This window comes from Lissotriton helveticus, chromosome 10, assembly GCF_964261635.1.
Source record: "Lissotriton helveticus chromosome 10, aLisHel1.1, whole genome shotgun sequence".
NCBI lineage: Eukaryota > Metazoa > Chordata > Amphibia > Caudata > Salamandridae > Lissotriton > Lissotriton helveticus.
The window spans coordinates 1,216,261,328-1,216,281,520 of NC_136071.1; the positions used below are offsets into that span (position 1 = coordinate 1,216,261,328).

Here is a 20,193-nt window from a genome sequence, read left to right on the forward strand (position 1 = left end):
ACTACACTTAGGCCCTCATTACGAGTTTGGTGAGTTCTGTTTGTGCACAGAGACGATGAGGTGATGCACTTATCACTACTACACTTAGGCCCTCGTTACGAGTTTGGTGGGTTCTGTATGAGGAAATGGGAGGATCAGAATCTCCAATCCAGCTCCTATTTTTCTCCATAAAATGCTGATCATAAGTGTTCTCCACAGAATGGGGAATAACCACGTAGAGTCCTGAATAGTTTCTGTGTGTTTTTCCAGATTCTTGGATATGATGGCTCAGTTTTCCTACCTGCTCACAGCAAAGGATTTTTTTTGTGGAAAATTATATCCCTTCTTGGTACTTTTTCTAGAGTTTAGGTTTGAGCCTATGAGAGCACGCGCTGACGCACGCGTCTTGCTTGCGAGACATTGTTGTAAACAATCAGGGCGTGGAGCCTGCCCATTGGTCACCCTTCTGTGGGTTGCCGGGCGCGCTCCTTTGCAGGCTCCTCATGCATCACTGCGGGTCAAGCGTCATTCCTGCTCCTCTCTGTGGAGCAGGGACCAAGCACTGACGGATTCAACTCAATCAGGGCCACTGGAGCTCTGCGGCAGGAGAGGCCAAAGGATGCGGCAGGAGAGGCCAAAGGATGCGGCAGGAGAGGCCAAAGGATGCGGCAGGAGAGGCCAAAGGATGCGGCAGGAGAGGCCAAAGGATGCGGCAGGAGAGGCCAAAGGATGCGGCAGGAGAGGCCAAAGGATGCGGCAGGAGAGGCCAAAGGATGCGGCAGGAGAGGCCAAAGGATGCGGCAGGAGAGGCCAAAGGATGCAGCAGGAGAGGCCAAAGGATGCGGCAGGAGAGGCCAAAGGATGCGGCAGGAGAGGCCAAAGGATGCGGCAGGAGAGGCCAAAGGATGCGGCAGGAGAGGCCAAAGGATGCGGCAGGAGAGGCCAAAGGATGCGGCAGGAGAGGCCAAAGGATGCGGCAGGAGAGGCCAAAGGATGCGGCAGGAGAGGCCAAAGGATGCGGCAGGAGAGGCCAAAGGATGCGGCAGGAGAGGCCAAAGGATGCGGCAGGAGAGGCCAAAGGATGCGGCAGGAGAGGCCAAAGGATGCGGCAGGAGAGGCCAAAGGATGCGGCAGGAGAGGCCAAAGGATGCGGCAGGAGAGGCCAAAGGATGCCGCAGAGCTGAGTAAAGTAAAGCGAAAAACAGCAAAGTATGTGGTGGATGCGGCACATTTTTAAAAGTATTACTCAATTATTCTGTACGTTTATCTCTGTCTGGGTATTGAGAGCGCCTCATTAGCACCAGTTTAATCCCCAAATACAGCAATAAGCAGCAGAAAGGTGGCCAGTCTGTCTTTGCAAAGGGCCTTCCACTGCGCGGTGACGCGCGCCTCTGCGGGTTTAGCAACATTTGAACCTTTTGAGCTAGAAACACATTCTTTTATGGTAACATCTGCAGATTATGCGGCCAATGATGGATTATGTGGCAAATGCGGCAAATCTATAAAAATACAGAAGTTGCTGTGGCCGCACAATTGCATAATCACAGTCGCCCTGAATATACTTAATCAGAGCCCGTCCACTGCTCCCTACATGATCGAGGTACCACTTTGTTCTTTTTAACTTTTAGTGCCCTGAACGCAGAAGGTGTGTGACTGGTGAAAACTTGCCCATTAGGGCAAACAAAATTGCAAAGATGTATTTTCTATAGTTAACTTTCTTTTATTTTGCCAAGTCTTCCTTCGCACTCGTGTTTTCGTTTGTTTTTGCTCCCGGGTGCTGCTCTCCAAACACGAGGATGCACCTGTGGTAAACATTGCAAAGCAACATTGTTTTTTTTATGTGTAATCTCTAAAATGATGCTTTGACACATAACCGTGCAGTGCACTCAATTCACTCCACTCCAATCCGCCCCACACAATCCAATCCAACCTAGACAATACCATCCCCTCCGCTCATATCCAAACCACTCACCCCAATCCTATCCACTCCACTCCACCACGCTCCAATCTTCTCAACTCACCCTACTCTGCCTGAGTCCAATCTGCCCCACCCCAATAGCCATACTCCAATCCAAAACAATCCCCCCAAAAAATCCAAATCAATCTGTCCCACTCACACTTGTCCTACTTTAATCAATCAATCAATAAACTTTACTTGGAGGCAATTAGCCATCCATAAAAGCAGTATATGAGATAAAATAAACATTAAAAAGCATAAAAAATACAATTCATAGAATCAGATCAAAGTATGTGCATAAATATACAGTAAAACGCAGAGTAAAAAGAATTTAAAATCGGAAACAATGCCACAATATATCAGTGATAAATGTGTTATCTCCCCTAAATTAGGCCAAGTAGTAAAGTGACCTTTTAACTCCATGTGTCCTACCTTACTCTGTATAACGGTTCTAGCACTGACCTTTTACTTAGATTATGTGCTGAGTGAACCTTGATTGGTTTCCTTGAAACGAGCCTAATTTCTCATGCTTAAGGATTCTTAGAAAAATCCCCTGCCTATGATGCACATATCTCTGTACAAATGTCAAGGCTATCGTTCGTCCTAGGGCGATCACGCTACTTTGCATTATTGCTAATACTGATTTAGGCTCATCTACATAATCGAACTCATAACATATCGATTGTGGTAGAGCCCCTGAGGCCACCTTTTCTGTATAAAAGAACCGGACCTTCACTAGTGGACAGAAGATGCTTCCACGCTTACACAGACACTGAGGGCCCGGCCTGCAGAAAGTACAACATGTGGGGTGTCCAACTCATGACCAAGATGGAGTCCTTCATTCTCTCCGATCAGGTATTGGGATTGGCTCTTTTCTAGGAGACCCTTGGCTTTACAACTACATACATGCTAGGTACACATAGGTACTCTTACATAGGATCCCTGCAGTAGGAGAGTACTTGATTACTGTCATGTAAATATGTGACTGCATATATTCACTTTTTTAGTACCGTGGTAGAATTCTACTTACTTTCTATTTACTCTGTTGTGCTTGTAATCTCTTACGTTAGCTTCTGTCTATTGATTGTTGTTTTATACTATAATGGCACTGGTTCAAAAAATGCTTATTGAAAATGTCCCCATTGTTTATTCTGTGTATTTCTCTGAGACTAAGTGAGCACGAGTGACTGAGCGAAAACTACTGTACTGTTTCCACGATCCCCGACGGATCAAGGGTTATCATGTTCAATGGATTCCAGAAACGATTCGCTCCTTGGTAAGGTTAGGGGGCTTTAAGTGGCACTGCGAGCACGCTGGCCTAAAGGATAACATATCCTTTTAGAGCCTGAAACAGTCTTTTCACCAATCCCTTAGTTTATGTTGTCAAAAAAAGACGCAGATCCTATGTATCTTTAGGAACTACACAACAGTCCAATCCGCCTCACCTCACCCCAATTCAGTCCACCCCACTCTCTTTTTAAAAAACTCTACTCCTATCCATCACAAACCACCCCCTCCAATCGAAATCAATCCGCCCCACTCCAATCTGCCTGACTCAAATTTGTCCCACTCTAATCAATCCTTAAACTTTATTTGGAGGCAATAAGCCATACATAAAATCAGTATATGAGGCAGGAAAGACACAAAAACATAATAAATACAATTCATAGCATCAGATCAAAGTATGTGCAGAAATATACAGCAAAACACAAAATAAAAAGAATTTAAAATCAGGAATGATGCCACGAAATATCAGTGATAAAAGGACAGGTCTGCAACAATTAACAGTTAAAAGTAGGAAGATAGCATGTGCACATCTGGGTGGATTATGTCCCCAAGTTCACCATACTTCCACTTACAAAAAAGTATGAGCACCAAGTCCCTATACCATGCTTGGCTGGGATTAGACTAAACCAGAGTAAAGGGGAGGGACAAAAACCTCATGTTGGGTCCGCCATGCGCTCCCCTTCTATCCCATCAGGCGTGCGTACTTTCTTTCTGTTATAAGGGCGTAGAGATACAGTAAATGGCATGTACAGTACTCAGTTCATTAAAAAAAAACATAGGTTGTGCATCCTAAGACCATAAAGGTTTGTAGGAGATCTAGGGGAATATTCTTTCTGGTGTGAAAGGAAGCCCGTGAAGAGGACGCCACACTGCAGCAAAGGCAAAGACTGTAGGTATACATATGAGGGATGACATCGATTAACGTGTAAATGTCTTATAATCGGTGCGACGTAGCGCCTCCTCTGATAGTTATAGAACTTACAAAACAGCACCACATGCAAAGTATTCTGAGCTATCGCGTTGTCACGGGGACGATTAGTTAAGGTTGTCGACCAGTCATTTATATCCAGGAAAGAAATGAATCTATGGAAAGTGTCCTGTCTAAAATGAGTCAAAACCAACCTATGCCTTGCATTTCCTACTGCTTTAAGATAGAGTTGCATATCAAAAGTGGTTAAGATCATCCTATTTTTCAGGAAACTGGGCTTTGGTATTTCAATTTCAGTCTAAGATTTTCCAAGTGTGTCATGGCTTCATTTTTGAGAGATTTCCTGCTAATGAAATCTAATGCTTCAGGCTTCTTAAAATACTCAGGGTGGATGCTTGTTTCTAGTCCAGGGGAACCTGGCTTGGCAGTTCGGGCTTGTAGGAGAGTAGGATCTGCTTACTATGGTTACCCCCACTTTTTTGCTGGTGTTTCACTGTTTTTCGACTTTAGTCTGGCTGGGGCCCTGCTATCCAGGGCCCCAGCCTAGCTGCTACCTCTCTAAAATGTTTGCATGTACTTTAGGTACACTCCAGTTTGGTTACTGGGGTACCTTTGTGAGTCCCTAGTAAATGGTACCTTAGGAACCAAGTGCATAGTTACCCCAGAAGCCTTCCAGGGGCTGAAGCATGTATTATGCCACCCCTGGGAAGCCTTCCAAAATGACACCACAGTACTGCTACTGCAGCCTGGGTAAGGTGGTGCATGCACCCCTTACTAAGATATAGAATACCTATATCTACCTTTAATCACTGACACATATAAAACTATCGGTCACTCCTATGGCAGGCCTAATCAATCCTGAAGGCAGACTGCTTGGTTTTGTGTGAGAGGGTGCCCATGCATGAGCTGGGCCCCTCTGCAGCTTTCGGAACCTATTCTCTGAGGCTGTTCTGTGATGCAGCCAGACCATATTCTCTTAAGTGCATTATAACCTTCTGGTTAATGCTAACTTTAGATTGGCTGCATGGAAACATATCATGTTTGGTGTCAAACACCTTGGAATCCTACCCCTCTGCCAGCCCTTCTAGAGGGAGAAACATGTACACACTGCTCAAACCAGTAATAGTTTAAAAGAGTCCTGGCATCCCAAAATGGATGCTGCAGCCACAGACACAAGTCTGGCCTCCTGCTGCTGGACGAAACTCTGGCAGGGGAGGCCTGGACAATAGGTTTCATGTCACCGGGAGGTGTAACCACCACCCAGACAGGCTTTTGTGTATTGGGGCTGGGTAGGTGCCCTCTAAGAGTGCTTTGAAGTCAGCACTGGGGGTACATTTGGTGTCCCTCTGCATAGCCCAGTTCAAACCATTTGCAGAGGCACTCAGCCCCTGCTCTGGCGCAAAACTGGACAAAGGAAATGGGTGTAGCCACCCCTATTTCCAGACTCACCCATAGGTGGGTCCTCAGAGTATGTCCAAACCCTTTTCTTAGTATAAGTAAAGGACCCCTGGCAACAGCACTTTAGATTACACCTGGACGAAACTCTGACACTGAATCCTGGAACTTCGACGCTCTGCTAAAGACTGGAGGACGGAAGAATCTCCCTTGGGGTCAAGAAGTGACTCCCCTGCTCAAGCAGGCACCAACAAATCATTTGCCTGTCTGCATCTCCAAAGCTCCCGCCAGACTCTGAAGTATTTGCAGCCCAGGAACAGGATTTCCAGACTTCTCGAAGGCCGACACGATTCCCTAGCAAAGTTAAGACCCGCAGCCCTCACGAGTGACGTGGAACCGGAACACCTGGACACCGTGCACACTTGCTAGTGCATTGACTTCTCGATATTTCCTGAAGTTGTGCCTTGGGTTACTTTTAGCCCAAGCCCTGATCACCATCTGCACTGAAGATTGTGGGTCTACACTCTACGAGTGTTCCGTGAGCCCGCTTCTTGCCTTTCAGCTTGAGGCTCCTTTGCTATCCCTGGTCTGTTGACTGGTGGGTCCCCATGAAGGCCATTCTGATTTTCCTTGGGTTCTCTGGTTGCTCCAGATGTGCCCTGACTCTCTACCAAGTGGTGAGTCCTTCGGACCTTGCTGGTCTACAACGAAGTATTTCTTTGATTCCTGTGTGGGTTGTTGTTGCCAAAGCTTGTTGGGTCCAATCCGGAAACCGACACCGCAACACTTGACATCCTTCATGGGACTGCTAGATTCCAGATTCTAGTCATTGTCGACGCCTCCCAGTCCTCGTGGCTGAGCTGTCAAGCTTCACCTTCTTCACCTGAAATCACCCAACATCGGTGGGCATTCGACTATCGTACCCCTGGTCACTGGCAAGTGACCCAGACTCTGTCCGCTCTGCTTTCAGGTTCCTCTCATGAATCACGCCTGCAGCACTATCTATATTCTAGGCAAATAGCATTTTGCTATTAAGTCCTTCTTTCTTCGGAAGACAGGGGGCCCCTCAGGTTTTGCTAACAGCGAATTCATCGGGAAACTTTGTGGGACTACACCACCACGCATTGGCATTATTTACAATTTCCTCAATAGCTTAATGCCCAATGATTTGTCTATAGTTTCAAAAAGTTGCAACAAAAACAGAATATTTCTAATAATGCTTTTAGCCTGGCGCTTAAATAATTTGCTCTCTGCTAGACTTCAGGTGCAGTTTTACAAAACCTGTTTTTTTTATATTTCACTCCCTCTAGGATAGCAAAATGGGGGACTGGGAAAGGTACACACTGCTCGCACTGTGCAGAGCTTAGCGCTGACTCAATTCACATGTTCGCTACATGTGTAAAACGCGGACCGGTACTACGTAAAATTCACTCCTTCCTAGGTCAAGTGCTACTTCAAAATGTACTTTTAACGCCCTCCACCATTTTACTTGGCATACAGGACTCAATAGATAGAAAGAACGGGGGTATTAATTTTCGTTGCCATGGCCACCTACAGGCTGTGCATCGCGTCGGCCTGGCTGGACCCTGACCCCCCCATTGTTTGCTCACTGACTTGCTCGGTTTTATTCAATTTTTTCTCTTGAAAAGGCAATCATTTCCAAAAAGGTCCCTGGACAAGAACAAAGGGGATAGTCATCTGGGAGCTTCTTACATATTGGCTTAGCCGGTCAAATCCTGAAGCAAACGAGGATAGCGTTTAAGGATTGTCTTTACCCAAATTAGGAAACTTTTTTACCTAAATGTGTGTTACTCTCACTGTTGAGATGCCCTCTATTTCTTTTTTTTTTTGCTGTATTGTTGCACTGGTCACTTTATCTGATGCCTCTTTGCTACATTGCTCAATTTATACTCTGCTTTGGTGCTTTTCTTCTTAAGGATGTATTGTTGCACTGATCACTTTAGTTCATGTGTCTTGTTATAGCGCTCAATATTTATCCCTGTTGTGCTGTTCTTATTCTAATGACGTACTGTTGTACTGGTCACTTTATCACGTGATTTTATCCATATCGATTACATTTTTCTGCCCAACCGCTCACTGGAGCATTGTATATCGTATTTGGATATTTTGGACTTTGACACTTCTGCTCCAACATGATTTATAATAATAGGCTTTTAATGATCTGGCACTCTTTGTAAATTTTCACCCAGGGGGGAGGGGGAGGGGGGCTGCTACACATTTTATTTTTCATCTCCTATGCTTTGTATTCTTTGTTCACTGTATATTTTAAAAAAAAATGGAAACAACGACAAAACCCCACACCAAAAGACACCTATGCACCCGGCTTCCCTGGGTGAGGTAACTCGAGTGCTCAAGTGCTCCTGTGGGTGTTGGCTTAGAACCCCCTAGTTCTAAAGGGGTTAGCTCCAAGTCCTCTTCTAAGTGTCCTTTATCTTTAAAATTCCAACCGCGACTTTCCCCATAGAAGTTAATTGTTGATTAGCGGCTGTGTTCACACACTGCACGCATCCCCCTTGGGTCCCCTGTGTCACTACCTTGGGTGGTTCCTAGTGGCCACACCGGTTCTAAAGGCTCTAGGCCTTGTGTCTATGCAAGTCGTGGTTCTAATACCATTTTCTTAATATATGGTTTGATACGCCCCTAGGGCTCAACGTACATTGTGCCACTTTCTTAATATACCACTAGAATAGCTTTCCATTAAGGTTGTTTTTAACCTACCATCAATAAGGGTTGTTTGGACTGGTGTAAGGTGCCCACTAGAATCGTGGACAGTATATGCTAGGCCAACATCTCACAGGTCTGGACTTTTCCCATTGGGCACAGGCTCTAGACTGATTTGCATATGACTGGGTTCATACTGGAATGACATGATAAGCAAAAAATTGAAGGATTTAGGCCCAGATCTCTGTACTGGTGTGAATGTGTGACATTGTTCTGCATTCTGTCCATCAATTTTTGTTTTTGCATTTGTCACCCTGAGTAAGACGGGTATTCCCAGACATTGGTTCTGTGCTCTCATGCCGCTGGAGTCAAGCATCCTGGCTGAAGAGGGGTGAAACCCCAAAACCGGTTATAGGATTCTTATTTCAAGTCCAGGGAGGACCTGGCCTGGCAGTTCAGGCTGGACTGTTCCCATTGGGAACAGGGTCAAGACTTATTCGAATATGCTGGAATGGCATGGTGAGCAAAAAAAACAATGGCTTTAGGCCCAGATCTGTGTACTGGGGTGAATGTTTGACATTGTTCTGCATTCTGTCCATCAATTGTTATTTTTGCATTTGTAACCCCGAGTGGGACGGGTATGCCCAGACGTGGATCCTGTGCTCTCCACACCACTGGAGTCAAGCTATCCTGGCTAAAGATGGTGAAACCCTGAAACCGGTCGTAGGATGCTTGTTTCCAGTCCAGGGAGGACCGGGCCTGGCAGTTCAGGGTGGACTGTTCCCATTGGGCACAGGGTCAAAACTGATTTGCATATGGCTGGGTTCACACTGGAATGGCATGGTGAGAAAAACATTTATGTATTTAGGCCCAGATCTGTGTACTGGGGTAAATGTATGACATTGTTCCTCATTCTGTCCATCAATTATTGTTTTTCCATTTGTCACCCTGAGTGGGATGGGTATACCCAGACGTGGGTCCCGTGCTCTCCATGCCGCTGGAGTCAAGCTATCCTGACGGAAGAATGGTGAAAACCCGAAACCGGTCCTAGGATGCTTGTTTCCAGTCCTGGGAGTGTAGTGTAGTTCCTATATTCCCAATAGGCTCTGCGCAATGGAATAATATATCCTATAGATTCAGACGTCGGACTTAGGTCGACTAGGTCTCCATCGAATATATTAGACTTAATAGTGAGTTCCAGCTACCTCAGAGGTCACTAGAAACTTTCTCGAATAAACAAGAAGGGATTAGTTTCTGACAACCGCATAAACATGACAACTTTGTTTCCCCAGGAATAAACGTATCTTCAGAGTTGTGAAAACAATAGATAAGCATTTCACTCAGTCAATCATTCATGCTTCTTTTCTACGGAGGTGCATAGAAACTGAGAGACTGGCGTTTTCAATAAAAGGATTTATTGAACAGTCTTCTTTCTCATGCAAGTAAAGTGAACAGCTACAATCGTAATACAGGCTGAAAAGTGTAATTTGTACAGCGAGAAGAGTATTATAAAATAATACTGTAAAAGCATTGTATGGTTTCTAAGCCATATAAAAGTACATACATAAATACCAATAGCTAAAAGTACTCAACTGGTGTTTCTTAAATACGCCTGCCCCAATGCACCTAACCTAAGTCTAGTACGTGGGAAGAAATAGGTATGGTGTAGTATAGGTTTAGTTTCTTTGCCAAGAATCTATCCAAGATTTCTCTTAGGTTCTAATCAGCTCCATACCTTAGTTTAGAATGAATGAGTTCTGGTATCTCTGCTTCGGACTCGATTTCCCAACATCCCGCAAGGGGAGCTTGGAAACACTGGAGCTGGATTCTCGGCAAGAGAAAAGACAGCTTCTCTCTCAGTGCGTCAGCTGGAGGGTCAGCTTCCTTCGGCACTTGCTGTAGTGAGCTGCGTTGGGCAAGTAGATAGTCGAACCGCTCCAAACCACCGTGTCTTGCTAGAGCAAGTGAAGGCATATTTATACCTTGAAGGTGGCTAGTTTGACAGTCGGGCATAATAACGTCAGTAAAGAACCCCAAGGGAGTGGTAGTTCTTTGTAAACTCCATGAGTTCTTGGACAAATCAATATTCAAGCAAGGGGATGTCCCTGACTGATTAAGCCGATTTTCCAAGAAATCGGTGTGGCGTTTTCAGCACTGGTAGAAGTAGCCATGCCTGTATTTAGACTGCATTAGCTAGGGCTAAATATGGGTATGATTTCTATGCCTATATTAGGGCAATATGAATTTTACCTATATAAGGGCATGATACAGGAAAATTGTGCTTGTATCCTAAAACGCCATACAACCTGGCCCCGCAATTCGGGCTAGACTGTTCACATTGGGCACAGGGTCAAGACTGATTCGCATATGGCTGTGTTCATACTGGAATGGCATGGTGAGCAAAAAAAACAATGGATTTAGGCCCAGATCTGGGTGAATGTATGACATTGTTCTGCATTCTTTCCATCAATTGTTATTTTTGCATTTGTCACCCCGAGTGGGACGGGTATGCCCAGACATGGGTCCCGTGCTCTCCATGCCACTGAAATCAAGCTATCCTGGCTGAAGAGGGGTGAAACCCCGGAACCGGTCATTGAATGCTTGTTTCCAGTCCAGGGAAGACCTGGCCTGGCAGTTCGGGCTTGGCGGTTCCCATTGGGCAGAGAGTCAAGACTGATTTGCATATGGCTGGGTTCATACTGGAATGGCATGGTGAGCAAAAAAATATTGGGTTTTGGCCATATCTGTGTACTGGGGTGAATGTATGACATTATTCTGCATTCTTTACATCAATTGTTGTTCTTGCGTTTTTCACCCCGAGTGGGACGGGTATGCCCAGACATGGGTCCCGTGCACTCCATGCCACTGGAGTCAAGCAATCCTGGCTGAAGAGGGCTGAAAGGCCGAAACCGGTCCTTGGATGTTTGTTTCCAGTCCAGGGAGGACCTGGCCTGGCAGTTCGGGCTGGACTGTTCCCATTGGGCACAGGGTCAAGGCTGGTTTGCAGATGGCTCGGTTCATACTGGAATGGCATGGTGAGCAAGAAACGATGGATTTAGGCCCAGATCTGTGTACTGGGGTGAATGTATGACATTGTTCTGCATTCTGTCCATCAATTGTTGTTGTTGCAGGTACTCAGGTACAGTAGGACACAGTAAGTGACAAACAGGAAGCTCAGGCCTTGGTTCCTAAAGGCTCATACGATTGTAAATGCAAGTTTTTGATCAGATTTGTTGTTTAACACCTTCACAGGGGATTCCAGGGGTGCGACAGTTTCATGAGTGTGCATTTTCCTGCCACAAGATGCTCACTAGTAAATCCCACTTGAGTGGTGGAAGGAGGGTTTTTCAAGGCATGGTTTGCCTGGGAGTATGAAAAATATCCATCAACATGTATGTATTTGGTCATCCATAAACTCAGATCTGGCCACCCTTTGTTCTGGATCTGGTTAGAGATTTACTCCAGCTTGCGACTGGTGTCATTTCCCTTCCATGGGTGGAAAGAATAAATCACCCCCTCTTTTGGTTTGGATGTAGGCCAAGGTTTTCCCAGGGTAAAGAGAGTTTCTTCACAGGAAAAGAAGAAAAAGATGGATGACACTAGCACTCAGCTGGGCTCAGTTGCCTCTGCATGGACTTCTTTTCTATGGAACACGCTCCAGACTTCTCTGAATGTTCATGTAGCAGCTTTCCAGTCACAAATCCAAGATTGATTGTGAATTGGAAAAAATACAGAGGTGTAAATCTCTGCCCTTGCTTTAGAACTGTAAAGTGCCAGCATCTTCTGTGTACCGGCACTTAGGACTCATTCATGGAAGAGGGACTCAGTGATGGAGACGCAACGCAGCATCATAATGATGTTACAGGAGATTGTGTACTTCTGCAGCTTAGTTTTGGAACAGCACAAGTGCACTAAGCAAATCCAACCACAAAAGCCACACTGTCTGCTAACAACCTTACCCATCCCGACCACCTCTGCTCTTTGCATTTCTCAGAAGCAAACTCTGCTCCAATTTAATTACAGTATTGACAAGAATTGCAGCGGATCCTACCTGGAAAACCAATGCCCTTCAACGTTATAGGCCATCAAGGCTTGCAGATATCTTGAAAGCACATGTGGGAAAACCAAGCACCACATCACATTAGTTCAGCTCCCTTCTGTCCACCTGTATCATCTCCAGCAAATGTTCAGATGTGCTCTTGAGGATCTCAGGGTCATCATTTCCACGCTGAGTGATCCATAGATCCCTCCTTTACCTCATTCTCATCAGACCACACCTGTACATGGTGCCCCCATGATTGGTATCGCAATCCACCAATACTCCAATGATGCACTAATCTATTGGGCATTCTCCACAGCCAACAACGTCCAACGATAAAATACCTGCCTCGCCCTCATAGATACCTGGATGCCACATGCCTGCCTAAAAGTGAAATCCTGCAAACCTGAATCCATTCTCTTCACAAACAGGAGCATCCAAGTTCAGATCAAAGAATATCCAATAGAATCCTGAATAGTATCACAGCTCAGTTCACCATATACATATCATCTCAGACGTGCTCCAAGACTACAGCAAAGCATCAGGGTAAATAAGGACAAAAACATCTGAAGTGTTGCAAGGTGTTGTGTCTCCTAAAATCTGAGTTTGTGTCGCATCAGAAGAAGACAGAGATCCAAGGGCCACCAGCAGCTGCACATCTTGTTACACGTTGTACAATATTGTATCTACCTGGACAGCTTTTGCAATATCACAAAATTGTTTTGTTAATTATTGTGGAGCTTCACAATGCAATACGGCTTACAACTATTTGTGTGATCGTACAATACATGTTTACAACAAAGTTTTTTAAATCACACCCGCTTTTAGAATATTTCCTTGCAATGAGGTTTCAGTCACAAAAGAGGATTTCCAACTTCCAAACTTACGGGGCTGCTTCCCGAGTGCATACATTCTGGCAAAGTTCAGTATTCATTTTAATGAGACTTCCAGTTACAGACCACAGCCTAATTTCTAAACTTCCAGCAACAGGCCATAGCCTAAACTTCTTGTTACTAACCATAGCCTCATTCCTGACCTTCCAGTTACAGACCATAGCCTCATTCCGAAACATCCAGTTATAGACCACAGCCTAATTCCTGACCTTCCAGTTACAGACCACAGCCTCATTCCTGGACTTCCAGTTACAGACCACAGCCTCATTCCTGAACTTCCAGTTACAGACCACAGCCTCATTCCTGAACTTCCAGTTACAGACCACAGCCTCATTCCTGAACTTCCAGTTACAGACCACAGCCTCATTCCTGAACTTCCAGTTACAGCCCACAGCCTCATTCGTGGACTTCCAGTTACAGACCACAGCCTCATTCCTGAACTTCCAGTTACAGACCACAGCCTCATTCCTGAACTTCCAGTTACAGACCAATCAATCAATCAATCAATCAATCAATCAATCAATCATAGCAGTTGTATAGCGCACTACTCACCCGGAAGGGTCTCAAGGCGATTGGGGGAAGGGGTCCGCTATTGCTCGAACAGCCAGGTCTTGAGTTGCTTCCTGAAGGCGAGATGGTCCTGGGTCAGTCGAAGGTGGATGGGGAGGGAGTTCCATGTCTTGGCCGCCAGGTAGGAGAAGGATCTTCCTCCGGTGGTGGCTCTTCGGATGCGTGGTACGGCGGCGAGGGCGAGGCTGGTAGAACGTAGCTGGCGGGTGGGCGTGTAGAAGGTCAGGCGGTCATTGAGGTACTTGGGGCCCAGGTTGTGGAGAGACTTGTGTGCGTAGGTGAGGAGCCTGAATGTGATCCTCTTGTTGACGGGGAGCCAGTGCAGGTCTCTCAGGTGGCCGGAGATGTGGCTGTGTCGGGGGATGTCCAGGATGAGTCGGCGGAGGCGTTCTGGGTGCGTTGGAGTCTTTTCTGTAGCTTGGCTGTGGTTCCGGCGTAGAGGGTGTTCCCGTAGTCCAGTCGGCTGGTGACGAGTGCCTGGGTGACCGACTTCCTGGTTTCGGTCAAGATCCATCGGAAGATCTTGCGGAGCATGCGAAGGGTGTGAAAGCAGGATGACGAGATGGCGTTGACTTGTCTGGTTGTGGAAAAGTAAATTTTGCCATGTTATATGTGCCTACGTGTTCCCCATCTTATGTTATATGTGCATGATCGATATGCATGTATTCCCCTCTGATTGATTAAAGACGCAATTACAGTTGTGTCCATCTCTAGTATGCCAGTTCCCAGTTCTCGTGAAAACAACGAATATTAGGCTTATGTAAACCTACGTTGCCACATTTCACAGTGTGCACGTTAATTCATTGAATTGTCCCCGTTTCTAGGCCTCAAAAGGGCCCGGACTCAGATTCATCTCCTGTCTCCTGAACCCTCTCCAAGGAGCGAAACAGCCCCCACCTGTATCCCTGACCCTTCGCTTACTTCATGCCTCACAGTGCCTGGCCTGGCTCTGCCTCCCAGTCTGCCAAGAGTATGTTATGTTTCTAGTTATCAGTCCAGCCCTCCTTCTCTGCATTCCTAAGCTACTGCATCACATCAATAGATTCCGTCATGGTCTAGCCTTTATGTCTCCATGTAAGAGAAATACTGTATTAATATTCATAGAATATTCCTTGCACACGCAACACATGTAGAATTATGCACGCACCAGTCTTAGTGTCTAGTAGCCTTTGCCCTGATAACTTTTGGATTCTATCAATATGTACTCCAAACACCAGATACCAGATACCATATAGGTACAAGTCGTTCTGACACTCCAGACTTTAGTCTCCTCTCTAGCGCAGAAGTCATAGCCCCAGTTCTCCCTGGTAACACGTCATTGCCCGTTTTGCGCGCACCACTAGGTTAGAGGTCCCAGCTGCTCAGGTAGCCCCCTCCATGTTTCCGCCCCGTTTATGACATTTCTGTTACGTTTACATCACATGTCTATGTATACGCCCTGTACACGCCTTCTTGTTACATCATTTTGCCCTTATCTTTCGCGACTGCTACGAGAAACGCCTACTGCTACGCCTACTGTATTGAATGTAATGCAATTGTTTTGATATATATACTGTGAACTGTTACTGAAAGCGGTGCATGCCAGGCCAATATCCCTTTTTCCCATTTGCCCGGCAGCTTCCATCATTCCCGTACAGGCTGTCCTGTTCCTGTCCTTTATGCCTGATTAAAGCCTGTAGACTCAAGATACCTCAAATCCTGACTCTTATTTATTGAGCTATCTGTTTTATTGATTGTATTAAAAAATAGTACCGGTAATTAATTATTTATTTACCACATAATGGCGCCCGAACAGTGACTTGCCCTTTCCCCACGCGCCGGCGAAGCCACGCAGGCCCCCTGACCCTCTGCAGCCGTGACGGAACTCTACTGCGCACCGGCAGATATTTCTGTTTCAAGTATCCCTCAGGCCTACGGAGGAGACGGAGGTTGCGGTCCAGCATCCAGACGAGGCGGTGAGGAACGCGGTGAGTCCCGACCAGAGCCCAAGCCGAGAGTCCAAGGTCCGAGGTATCCGGAGGCCCACCTGTAACTGAAGTCCGAAGTTCGTAGTTCGTCGTCGTAGCAGTCCAGTCCGAGGCCTTCCGTTCTTGCTGCCCGGTGAGTACCGTTGCTGGGGTAGTATCTAGACAGGGTCAATTAATTTGTCTCTGGTCCGTGGGTTTGGGTACACAGATCCAACACGAAGTGTTCACCTAGGTGGATGCGGGTCCTGACGTGTCTCTTTATGGGACCGGTATGTTTCGTACTGTTTTAGCAGTGCATCTAGTAATTCTAGTAAGTTCTGTTCTCGAGAAATTCATGTGTTCTATTCTCAGTATTCCAGGTAATATTCTGTCCCAACTGTTATTTTAAATGTTATTTCAATGTGTTTTCAATGTCGTGGTATGAGTGATTTGTTTTTCCAGTCATTATTGTGTTTATCGTGTGTTGTATTGTGTCCAGATTCCAGCCTAGACAATGCCTCTATTCTCGAAGTTACGTCAGTTAAAAACCAGAAGAGGCTTGCTCGAGGAAGCAGTTCCTGTCCCGCCTAGGGACAGTCCAGGTCATTTTATGTATCACAAGCATGGCTTAAGTGCCATTTTATATCTAGACTTATTGGTGGATTACACCAAGGAATTAGAGGAGAAATATAGATGGCCCATGTCAGGTACATGGGATGCCGAGTGCATCATGCGAGTAGAAGAAGCATTATGGAAAAAGAAAGCCAGACAGTCCCAGAAAGATGCCATCGAGTTATGGCGCAAAGAATCTCATAGAAGAACAGAAAAAGAAATCAGAAAAACAGAATTAAGTAGGGAATCCTCAGAAAAAGCCCAAGAAAGGGAATTGATCGAAGTAGGTGAACGAGTTAAAGCAGAACAGTCAGACAGACAGAGAAATGCCCTTATTAAGGGTATGTATCCTCTTCTTGCCGAGGGCTTGCCAAAAGCAACCCCGGAAGCACCATGTAATTTTCCGCCGCCATTAGTTCCGATTAAGCTACGTCACAAACCGACTGCAGCTGATATTTTTCTCTCGTCCTATTTGGACGACACAGTCCCAGCATATGCAAATCCTGTTCCGCCAGCTCCCGTAAATAATGTAATTCCTGTTCCTCCAGCCACCGGGGCACCCGTTGCAACACCTGTTACGGTACCCCCGGTCCAGCCTACAGTACATGTACCTGCTACATCAGTCACTCTCCCAGCACGTACAATACCCGTTAACGATTCTAGTCTAGGGGCCACGGGGGGAAGTCCTCCTGGAACACCGCCTCAACACAGACGTCTAACGCTACTCGAGCTACATGAACGAGCATTACAGCGTTCGCCCAAACTTCAGTCAGTTGCAGATATCAAGCGAGCCCTTACCGAATGCCGTTATGATCCAGTCCCAGGCGATGATGATATGGTCCTGTATTCATTGCGTGTAAGACGGGTGACCGAATATTTGGACACCCTGCCGAATATGAAAGGATATCTAGACAGAATATATCGTTTCATCCGTACAGGAGTAGATCCAGAAAGTATTGGCGACGCCATGGTCCAAAGAAAAGTCGAGATTCAGCTCATGCTTTTAAAGTTTCTAATTAATTGTTTAATAAGAGAACAAGATTATCCAGATAAAGATCCAGAAGAAATGAAAGTCCTGACTAGGTGGAGTGACCATATAGCCGAGGGAAGACACAAGACACAGAACTGTATAGAGAGTATGTACAAGAAAATCCGTAGGGAAATAATAAAGTTACACGAGAAACGAGAAGCAGCACAAGTAACCGAGAAAGAAGACAACTCTGATAATGAAGAGGTAGACGATGAGAATCCCTCCAGGATAGCGTATGTAGGTAGGACTAAACTTCCCGACCGACATTCACGCCTAGATCACAAGAAAGTTTTCCTTTCTCCAGCACCAGAACAAGGTTCTCTTGAGCAAGTATTCCAAGCTACCGATCACATTCTGAAATCACGAATAGGTTATAGTGAACTAAGTACAATGCATGAACAAGAGCTAGCCCGATCAGCAGTCCGATGGACTACTGATTCTACCACTTTTCCAGACGAAATAGTGGCACAAATGTTTCTGAAACTGCCCCCAGCCGAGCAGCGACTGGTGGGTATGTATATGATCCAGCACCTCATTACACTGTATGAAGGACAGCATTCTGATCCAGGTCCGTTACATGATGTTCTGAACGAGTTACTCCAGTATAGATGGAGAGGCCTAGGTACCGATTTAGTTAGTATCATTCTAGAACAGCGCCACAAATATCGAACGTTTTTGAATCCGCATTTTGTTCACGTCTCACCCCCAGAGAGTAAATCATTTTACATAGATAGACAGCATCCGTTACGAGAAGTACACCCAGTTAGAGGAACGGGTGGTGATCTAGAACGAGTATTTGTTTATACCCCTATCACAAAGATGGAACTCTTAGAGATGAAAAAGTTAATATCCTGTCACGACAAAGATCCAGCAGGGTTCCATCGAGAATTAAAAGACATGCTCCGTATGGGAGAATACACGTATCCTGATATCATTAAAATCTTAAAGGTCCTGTTGCCCGCAGGGAATTATGAAAAACTCAAGGAAAAAGAATGGGAGGTGGGAGAGAAAAAGATAGATTGGACAGCTCTAGAAGCTGAAGATAATTCACGAGTACCAGGTACCGGTCTTGGGGGTAAAGTTAAAGAATTGCCCGAGTTATTGATACAAGTTTTGCCAAGATTACTAGCCACGAAAAAGGAAGATTGGGATGCCATTTCAGCTTGTAAACAGAAACAGGATGAAGACACTAGTGATTCTTATTCTAGATTTGAAAAATGTTTTATTATTAATAGTGGTCTGAAAACAAGTAGTGAATCGTACCCTCATCTTTTTGTTACCAAACTAGTTGAGAATTCTTTACCGCAAGTTAAAAATCGAGTATTGAAAGTCGAAAGTACCTGGCAAGCTAATACTCCGTCACAGATGTTACAAATGCTCCAGTATCACCAGAACAGAATCAGGGAAGAGCAAGAACACGAAATGAGACGTATGAAAGACACGAAAATGAAAGTATTAGTTGCACAATCTGTTCCACAAGACAGTCAGAAGAGGGGTCCGAATCAAGCCAGTCATCCTACAGCTCCCGTTAAAGGGACTTGCAATTACTGTAAACAGCCAGGTCATTTTATAAACGAATGTGCAGTTCTGAAACATAACATAGCTACTGGTAAAACTAAAGAAAGACCACGTCCGCCTAGACAAGAACAAGTTTCACAGACTTCTCAGTCACCACAGAATGCACAACAGACAGTTACAGCACCGCAGCCTATCGCTGCAACACAGCATGTTACACAGCAGATGTACCAGTATGCCCAGACAGAATATCCAGATTATCAGCCGTATTCATGAAACAGCCTAGAGAGGGAGGTAGGCTTGCCTCTCATCGAGATACCTGTAGATCAAGAGGGTCCCTATGTACACAGTCAAGTATTAGGGAAAGACAGAAAGTTTCTGATTGATACAGGGGCAAGTAGGACTACTATCAGTCATGACGAGGTTCCAGGGGCTCCGCTCTCAGGCTCTAGAAATGTTTCCCTTGGATTTTCAGGAAAGCCGATTGTTAATGAAATTTCGAAACCAGTTACTCTAGAAGTCGGTCCATTGTCCCGAACTACTGATTTGTTACTTACAAAATCTTGTCCAGAAAATTTGTTAGGCATTAAGACATTAAAAGAATTAGGTGCAGTAATTTGCTGCTCCCCAGAAGGGGTCCGATTTTTTTTGAGAGACTTTAAAGGTCATTATGTATTACGTGATTTTGATCCAAGATTATTGAATATACCACAGCATTTATGGGCGCAAGGTCCAACTGATGTAGGTTGTATGCATATCACACCCCATCGTGTGACTCTCAAGCAAGGTATAGTTTTGCCACGAATCAGACAGTACAGATTGCCACCTGAGGCTGTAGCAGCCCTATCCAGAATTATTGACGAACTTATTGCTCAAGGAGTGGTTGTAGAAACTGACTCCAATATATGTAATTCTCCTATCATTCCAGTCCTGAAACGTACTGATCCAAATGCACCTCCAGTATATCGACTAGTGATTGACCTTCGAGAACTTAATAAATGTATCATACCCCAGTACCCAGTAGTCCCAGATATTTCGTCCCTCTTGACAGCCATTGATTCAGAAGCCACGTTCTTCACAGTTATCGATCTCAAGAACGCATTTTTCAGTGTTCCCATTCATCCAGACAGCCAGTACCTTTTCGGTTTCTGTTTAAATGGAAGAAGCTATAAATTCACACGAGCTCCTCAAGGCTTTACAGAAAGTCCTAGCATTTACAGTCAAGCACTTAAGAGACAACTAGACAATATTCACATGCCAACTGACACTGCCCTGCTCCAGAATGTCGATGATCTACTGATCACAGCCCGTTCTGAACGTGACTGCGAGCGTGCGTCATTTACGGTCCTGTATTTTCTGG

At 45.4% G+C, this 20,193-nt stretch overlaps 1 protein-coding gene across 1 annotated transcript in view; it reads left to right on the top strand.

Annotated features, from left to right (window-relative positions):
- The first annotated feature begins 598 nt into the window (after positions 1-598).
- Positions 599-20,193, top strand: part of LOC144784226 (vomeronasal type-2 receptor 26-like) — a 195,774-nt gene continuing 176,179 nt past the window's right edge. Inside the window, exon 1 of the mRNA XM_078662876.1 lies at positions 599-1,188. Within this exon, the coding sequence (XP_078519002.1) occupies positions 599-1,188 (590 nt within the window). The remainder of the gene's footprint in view (positions 1,189-20,193) is intronic.